Genomic DNA, 8824 nt, shown 5'->3' on the forward strand with positions numbered 1-8824 from the left:
TGACACGCGTGGCAATGATGTCAACCCACGTTAGCCACACCAACCGCAGCCTCGCTGGCCACGCCGCCTTTTTTACCTCGGCCGATTCGACTTAATCAACACGACCAAATTTCTTCTAAACGGACGCAGACCAGGTGTTGATACCCAATTTTTCCCAAAAAGTATTTCAAATTGCATATATGTCTTCAAAATCATGCATTGATTAGAAATTGACACTTTTCCACAATTTTCCTATATTTTTATTAATTTATCCAGCATTTTATTTCCAAGAAATAATTATAAAATTACCTCACAAATGATTTCAAAAGCATTTCTTGATGTAGTGTATTATTTTTTGGTCCTATTAAGACCAAATTATTTCATAATTAGCCAAATTGGAACCTTTTGGCTATAATTGCAATAACTTTGCAATTATAGCCCAATCATATGATTTTGTACTATTTTCATCCAGAAATTAATCATGTATTTTTTTATTTTCTAAATAAACATTTTAAAATTATTTTCTACGCATGAAATTCATTTTTATAATTAACAGCTATTTTTGTAAATTGTTTTAATTAATTTACATTGGATATTTAACAAATAGCCACTTTCATTTCAATTATAGCCTAATTAAATCGGACCCCAATCCAACTTAAAACGGCCCAAATAGTACCTTGTCCTACCGGCCCATCCCTGTCTAATCTGACCGTTGATCATTTAATCAACGTCCAGATCTCCCTTCCTTAATTAACCCTCGAGACTACCCCCTTCCCCCTCATTTCTCTCTTTCACTCCGCCGTTACACTCTCCCCTCGCCTCTCAAATTGCTTCTGCTAAACCTAAAGCTCTCACCGGCCGTCGACTTGCTGGTAACTATGGTCGGTCTCACCACCCATCCCCAGCCCCCATGGCTCCTTCCCTAGCCCAGGTTATTGCTGCCTTGAGGTCCTCAAAGGAACCAGAGGTGGTTCAACTCACCCCCCATGGTTTTTCATTCCATTCTCAGGCCAATCTTGGCCTGTCCGAGTAAGATCCTGCCATCTCTGGCTAGAACCTGTGGTTTCTAGGCCGATTCTCCTTCTCTTTGGGTTATCTCTCTGAAATGCTAACTATTAGCTCTTGATTTCTTAGATCTGTAATAGATCTGGTTATATTTCGAGTTATTTTGCTGTTTTCCTTAATGATTTTCCGATTTTTCTAAAACGACTCTTCATCTTCAAACCATGGTTTCTTAACCCCTTTTCAAAATGACTTTTCCTTATGATTTTAGTATTAATCTATGATTTTCACTATGTTTAAACGTTTATTTGAGTTTTCTCTTTTTATTTGAGTTATTATGTTAAAAACCCTAAGTTTCTTGGTTTTAATCCTGGATTCTGAGTCTGTTTTATGATAATATGTTCGCTTAATCTGTATATGTTCTTGTTTCTCATGAGCCTTATGATTCTCTTTGGTTTTATCCTATTTTTTTCATCAGTGTCTCTGACTTTTACTTCTTGCGCCTATGTCATGTTTATTCTATTAATTCATGCTATGCTCTATGTGAATCCCTAATTTTGTGTGATTTTACCCTATTTTGCTTATCATGGTTTCTGATTCTTGCCTAGTATGTGTTTATTCCGCTTGTTCTCATAAATTTGCGTCAATTTCTCCTAAATCAGTACTATTTGCTATTTTTGAATCTCTGCGACTGATCCTTCACTGATTTCTTGTGATATTCTCTACTGATTTTAACCTTTAAGATATTTTCTTACCTTAATCTATGGTCGAGCATGCTGTCAACTGATTCTTAAGTATTTTCCTTGATTAGAATCTGCTGAACCTAGTCCCTATTACATGTTGTGTACTTGTACTATGCTGAAAATATTTCTTTATTTCTTATATTCAGCCTTATGTGATTTCCTTCCTTATTTAGTATTTTTCTGTTACCGTTTAAATTTAACTCCTTAATTAAAGGAAGTACTTACACTGATTTGATTCTAATTAGTACATAGTTCCATAATTACTGTTGAACTATGATTCTTGCCTTATTTTCTACCTGTTTTCAAACTATAAGTACCTTGATCTTTCATTAGTAGAGACACGAACACATTAACACTCTTCTGCTCTCTTTTTTCTGGTTACTTGCTATTGTTCTAAGTCAGTCGGCTGCAAGCCAAGGCTGATTACTCTACTCTCTTGCTCCTCACTTTGTGTTTACTACCTTCTTTACCGGTATGTTCTGATTTCAATTCAAGATCCAAAAATAATATGGTCCTTTTATTACTTCAATTCATCCTGTTTCTAGTCTACTTTTACTTATGGTTTTGCTGTGAACCCTGTAGTTGATATGTTTACATTATTAGCATGTTATGTACTCACCTTCCTTAGGATCAGTATGAACATGTTACCCCCCTCTATGTAGTCTGTCTCCATGTGATCTTGCTCTATCTGGTTTCTGGTATGAATCTCCTTGTAAAGTAGTCTGCACTCCTAAACTTGTATGATTCTTGGATTGATTTTAAATTATGTTGATCCTATACTGAACCCCTTAAGCATTGCTGATTCTGTGACTATGTCTAGTTAGTGTTTCTGAGCATATCTGTACCAATTCCAAAAACTTCTGCCTGCTATGTGTTTACCATTATGTGCTTTACCTGTCCCCAATTCCTATTTACCCCTGTGTGAAGGCTTGTGGTGCTAAACCTGTCTTGGTTCTTTGTTCTATGTGTGATGTTGAACCTGTTTTGGTTCTGAGGTTGGTTTGTTGTTTGTTGATTGCCCTACTCTTTTCAAAACTGTCTTATTGAATAACTTCTCTGTTGTTTTACAAAACTATTTTCATGTCTCTTTTCAAATTGTTTTCCTACTTAAACTTTTTTTTTCCAAAACTATGTCAAGCACTCTCACTCTATTCTTAGATCCCTAAGTTCTGCCCCTCTAATGTGTGACAGCTTAGGGATCCCTATGAGATCCCTCTGAACTCTGATACATTAGAGTTGGCCCTTCCACACTGCACTTACTCAAATATGGTTGTGAAATCTGGGTGTGAGCACTGCCCGGGATCCCTTGAGGTCCTTAGGGAACTCTGACACACCCGGATATTGAGAAAGGCTATGAAACAATCTGCGCAGTTGAGGTTTTGGAAATCTGGGCCTACTTGCAGGCTCCCTATAGTGTAACTTCTTATTTTTCTTTATCTATTAATGTAATTCATTCAATGTTGGTTTGTAATATTCATTGTAAACGAATATTGGGGTTGGCTAGTGAAAAAGGAGAGGGTAGCTATACATGTTATCAAAGGGTAGAAAACATGCTTTAGGTTTATATTTTTTCTGTATGTGCATTAGAATTCATGTTTGGGACCAATCCATGCAAAGCATATCATGCATTAGATACCATGCTCCTAGGTTTCATGTATACTGTTTTCAGCATCTCATTTTGACATCCTTATTATCACTTAGAAATCTTGTTTCCAGGATAAACGACAACATTAAAATAAACTGGTACTTATGCATATTTTGAAATCATGCTGTAACCTGCTGTGCATTTTGAAATCCTGCTTTAGGAATTCTGCATATAAATCATTCTGAACCTTATATGTGCATATTAGATACCATGTTTAGGATCTCGTTCATACTCGCTCAACACCTAGTTAAACTACTGATGCATGAAAAAGGATATAAAACAGTCTCACGTCTAATTATCCCGTTTAAATAAAACTGGTAATAATTCTGTATCTTGTAAAACTTAGAACAACATGCTTTAGGTAAAATATCTCCTAGCATGTTTTAATAGTTCTGGTAACAATTGTGCATTATCCCACGCCTAGGCAAGCCTTAGGTAATCAAATTTCTTATAAAACTGGAAATTGCCTCTTTGTGTTTACTACTTAATGGTTAACATGCTTAAAATCAGTAGGCAAACTGATTAGGCCCCTGCTTCTAAGTTTAAAATAAATAAATCTGCATGTCTCTTGTGTTCTGATACTCACCTAGACATTATGTCTTAGGATCCTGTTTAATAATACTGCCCTTGTTTGTGTTTGAGTCGTGCTGTTTACATGTATTATCTGCGGAGGTAAACCTGAGCCTCTTATTTGCTCCTTCCTGCTTTTATTTGCTAAAGTCCTATGTGTCCTTGCTTGTCGCCTTAGTATTTTCTCCTTTAAACCTTAGGGGTCTGTCTAGAACTGCCTATAGGTAGAGGTCCTAATCTCCTCCAGGACCATTAAGAAGGGACGGGTAACAACACGCATAGAAATCGCTAAATAACATTCACTTAATAACCGCTAAGGGGTGGGAAGGGTAGATATGGATATGATGGCTACGCATTAATGTCACGTGTAGCCCCTCATTGAGTAGTGTTTACCGGGCATTGTGTGGGGTGATCCTGTAGGCTAACCAACCTAGGACCCCTCCTTCCCAAATTCCCTTTGTCTAAAACTTTACTCTTTTTTTTATATGTACACAACTTGTTCAAAGCCTCTGTCTTATTATTTGAGTCATACAATGTCCAACATGCTTTATTTGCAATTATGTGTTTCAACTACTTATTTGTTAAATGACTAATTCATAAGTATAAGTTCGACCGTAACCCACCGTTGTGGACCGAGAGGGGTGCCTAACACCTTCCCCTCAAGGTTATTTCGAGCCCTTACCCTAAATCTATGGTAATGCAAACTAGTCTAAGAGTTAACCGCTTTAGGTGCCCTAACGCACCATAATTCGTTAGGTGACGACTCTTCAAATACCCAAATCCCAAAAGAAAATGAGTCGATTCCCCCATGGAATGTCGAAACCCGGACTTTCTCCGTCAGGAGGAAAAAAGGGGGCGCGACACCGAATCCGCTTATCGAGGACGTGCAGGATCACGACCTCAACAAGCGGAGGGACTAACTGTATTGGTCTACATTTGGGTGGCTTGATAACTGCAGATAAACAGGGTCGAGGACGGGGTCGACCACGGCGTAATAACGAAGAGTCGTCTTCAGAAGGATTATCCTAAGGGCGAGCAAATGGAGTAAAGAAGTAACGGTATGATAGATTTAGAAATGGAGATATTCCTTATGTTGTACTTTTTAGGGTTTCTTGGGGATATCCCTTATAAATAGGAAGAGATAGAGAACAAAGAGGCGATCTTCACTTTTTGATAAGATCACATTGTAAAAGGTTGACTATAAAGAATATACAAAAATTGTCTTGTTCGCTGACTATCTTGTGCAAGCTCACGTTGTTTAATCTTTGTTCACAAGTTCCGAAGATTCCTTATCCATCCCCACTTCTCATCCTTCCACGTTGCTATCAAGTGGAAGAATCCTCCAAGTCATATAATATTTGGGTGATAAAATCCCTTTTATTACATTTATTGCCACTGTCTACATTTATTACATGTTCTTATTATACCATTCATGGACAATCATTGAACTGATACTCGATATTCATTATTCTCAAACACTGTCCATACCGCAGATGTCCTTAAGTATTAGATCTAGAATTTATTATGTTTAACTAAGATTCACTCTCTATTTCATTATTAATTAATTTAACAAAAAGCTTGACTCTTTTTGGTCAAACAAATATTTTATAAAGTAGAAGAAAAAGTTGTAATTACCCTTTAGATCAACGCCCAAAAACTTTACGGTATAGGTAAAGAAGATAAAGCATCCCTAAAAATCAATATACAGTATTAATAACGTATACAGACAGAGGGAAATAAAAAAACAAAGTTTTATTTTTCTTCGAGTCGTAAAGAAAGGAATCAGTTGCTCAAAGTAGGTAAAAAGGACTCCGACGGTGGGAATCGCAACCCTAAATCGGCCGATGTCATCATCCGGGCAACAGCAGTTCCGGTACACACAGACGCCGTCGAAAGTTCTTCACCTCCGGAATTTGCCATGGGATTGCAGCGATGAAGAGCTTGTAGAGCTTTGCAAGCCCTTTGGTAAAATTGTCAACACCAAGTGCAACGTCGGGGCCAACCGCAACCAAGCCTTTGTCGAATTCGTAAGTTGTTCGAGTTCATTTCGATTATCGTGATTGGCTGTTCTAGATCGTAGTAAATTCGCCCAAAGGTTTTTTAGATTTTATCTTTGAAATGTGAGTTATTAGAGTTCGATTATTAAATACATCCACGGTTTAAAAGCGCTCTCAGTTTCCATTGGCTGTTCATGGCAGGCTACGTTCCATGTTTAATTCATTAAGAATGATTAGGAGATGGCTGAGTTTTTGAGGTTAGGCTATTTCAGTTCAAACCCTAAACATTGGGTGTGAGCCAATCTTCTATATTAGGGACTGCCCCCTGGCCACTAGATTAGTTGAGGTGTGCTCAAACTTTGTAATGTGGTGAAGCTGTCATAATGAATTTTTAAATTATAGAATCATTAGGAGCTTCCATAATGACTTTGTCAATTGTAATAGTAGAATAAGTAACTGCTGAAATAGGTTAATTACGTTCCTGGATTCCTTTTTATAAAGCAATTTTGGTGTATCCGCTTTCCCTAATGACAGTGTTAGCATGACTTTTGTTATTAGCATCTAATATGCACATTTTGCAACTGCAGGCAGACCTTAATCAGGCAATTAATATGGTTTCATATTATGCCTCGTCTTCAGAGCCTGCTCAAGTTCGTGGCAAGACTGTATACATCCAGTATTCTAACAGGAATGAGATTGTCAATAATAAGAGTCCTGGAGATGTTCCAGGAAATGTTTTGCTGGTAACTATTGAGGGTGTTGAAGCTGGTGATGTCAGCATCGATGTGATCCATTTGGTAAGAATCTTGTTGCTTTCTCTCCTCTTTATAAAGGAAGTTTTCAAGAAAGCTAGCCTTATAGACTGTTGGAAAATTGTGCCTTATGAAGAGTTGATTATTCATTCAATATTCATTAATAAAATTTTGAACATGCCATGATCCCCAAGAATTATGTATTAACTAGTGGAACTTCCATATCTCCAAAAAAAGAAAGGAACTGCAACTAGTGGACCTCTATGAAGCATATTGTTACGTTGCTTTGTGTTGGCTTAGGTAATGCAATTTATGGTATTTCTGTTCTTTTCATGCTTTAGAACTTATTCTCTAGTATTGCAGATTATTCTTGGGACATTCTTTCAATTTCTTTAATCCTTATTCTTTTCTCTAGCCCAGAACTCTGGTTATGGTTCAGATTTTAGAAATTACTTACTATTGAACTTTCATCCAATATAGTAATATTTAAATGATGGCAGTGTTAACTAAAGTTGATTGAATCACAGATGGTCATTATTTAAGATCTTTTGTTGGAGATTCTGGATATGTAATCATATCGGTCATAAACCTTTCTATGGCTTGCATATACAGGTGTTACTCTGCACTCAGAATCTAGTTCCTTTGTGTTTCTTCTTCAGTGTGTTTTGGGAAACATATTACTGGTTGATATTTTTCTATTACTTTTCTAGACTGATTTACTTTTAATGGGCCGAAACCCGTCTCAGGTGTTTTCAGCCTTTGGTTTTGTGCAAAAGATTGCTACTTTTGAAAAGGCAGCAGGTTTTCAGGTCGGTATATCTGTGCACCAAGGAGTTTGCTTTTTCTAATTTTGGGCGGATGGATTGGTAAAGTATTAATGGGTTTCTATTACACCTTGACAGGCATTGATTCAATTTAGTGATGTTGGGACAGCATCTGCTGCTAGAGAGGCACTGGATGGGAGAAGTATACCAAAGTATGTGTAGTTAGTTGATTGAAAAATACTTGGATCTATTCAACCTGCCTCTCACTTTATGCCTGATCAAGTTAATCCTTCATTTTTATCATAGGTACCTGCTTCCAGAACATGTTAATCATTGTCACTTGCGCATCTCATACTCTGCACACACGGACCTTAATATCAAATTTCAATCTCATCGGAGCAGGTAGTACAGATTTACCTGCACAATTTTTTTGTATTTGTGACTGTTACTTTATATTCTTATTGTTATTGCTATTTGTGCTCGCATTATTCTTTGCCACATTTATCATTATCTGCTTTTGATTTACAGTTGAGGTATTTTCTAATTTCTTATGCTTCTTGTCATCTAGGGTTTAGTGAAGCTCGGCAGCTAAAACACAGATGTGTTTGACATGGCTTCGTAGTAATTTTCTTTATCTCAAAATAGTGGCTAACTGCATTCCTTTCATTTCTCATTTTAGATGACCATGTGAAGATTTTTGTTTTTCTATTGAGTTCGTGGTTTGGAGAATGCTTTTCAATTGTTTGGGATCACAAACTGTGTATTCATTTCAAATATTTGCTTGAATGCTACTTCTTGTTATAACTAGTGTTAAGTTTCGTTGACATTATTGCTGAGTTGTCTGTTAGTCCTTAATGCGTATATGTGGAAGTCAAGTTGATATAAGATTTTATCTTGTTTCAATTGTATTTTTGTTGAAGTCTTGTTTCATTTTTATTTGTCCCGATCCTCTCATTTTCCCTTTATATTTTATTGGATGAATGGCTGAATGTTGGTTTTTATTTGTATCTGAAGTCACTTGTCATGGGTGTCTAGTTAGCAGAAAAACCTGGGACATTAGTTAGATGTATATATTTTTCTTTATAAGAATGTCTGGAGAGTATGTTTATGTGTGTCCTTGGTGACTCATAGTATCTAACCCAAGTTTTCTATTTGTTAGATTTATTTAGCTCTCCGATCTTGGATATTTCCATGTAGGGCTGTGAGGCTAAAATTGTTAGCTATGGTATTTTGTGGGTTATGTTGTACAAAGGGACATTGCTTTAGCTGCAAGACGTTACAATCTGTCCTTGAAAATTCAACTGCAATACTTGCTTTAGCATTGGATTCTGATATTTTAGGCTGTACTGATTGTAAGCTGACATTTCATTCC

General features: G+C 36.7%; 1 protein-coding gene across 1 annotated transcript; it reads left to right on the forward strand.

Moving 5' to 3' along the window:
- Positions 1–5645: 5645 nt before the first annotated feature.
- Positions 5646–8817, forward strand: LOC109218912 (polypyrimidine tract-binding protein homolog 1-like). The gene is made up of 6 exons (XM_019383307.1): positions 5646–5966; positions 6524–6733; positions 7435–7497; positions 7591–7664; positions 7759–7854; positions 8021–8817. The coding sequence occupies exons 1-6, from the start codon at positions 5784–5786 to the stop codon at positions 8025–8027; spliced, it is 633 nt and encodes a 210-aa protein (XP_019238852.1). The 5' UTR covers positions 5646–5783; the 3' UTR covers positions 8028–8817.
- Positions 8818–8824: the final 7 nt, after the last annotated feature.

This window comes from Nicotiana attenuata, unplaced genomic scaffold, assembly GCF_001879085.1.
Source record: "Nicotiana attenuata strain UT unplaced genomic scaffold, NIATTr2, whole genome shotgun sequence".
NCBI classification, from domain to species: domain Eukaryota; kingdom Viridiplantae; phylum Streptophyta; class Magnoliopsida; order Solanales; family Solanaceae; genus Nicotiana; species Nicotiana attenuata.

Excerpts from the sequence above, each read along its gene's own strand:
- LOC109218912 (XM_019383307.1), top strand. The coding sequence starts at position 5,784 with ATGTCATCATCCGGGCAACAGCAGTTCCGGTACACACAGACGCCGTCG. Across the intron at positions 5,967-6,523 it reads ACCAAGCCTTTGTCGAATTC|GCAGACCTTAATCAGGCAAT; the intron begins GTAAGTTGTTCG and ends TTGCAACTGCAG. Across the intron at positions 7,498-7,590 it reads AAAAGGCAGCAGGTTTTCAG|GCATTGATTCAATTTAGTGA; the intron begins GTCGGTATATCT and ends ACACCTTGACAG.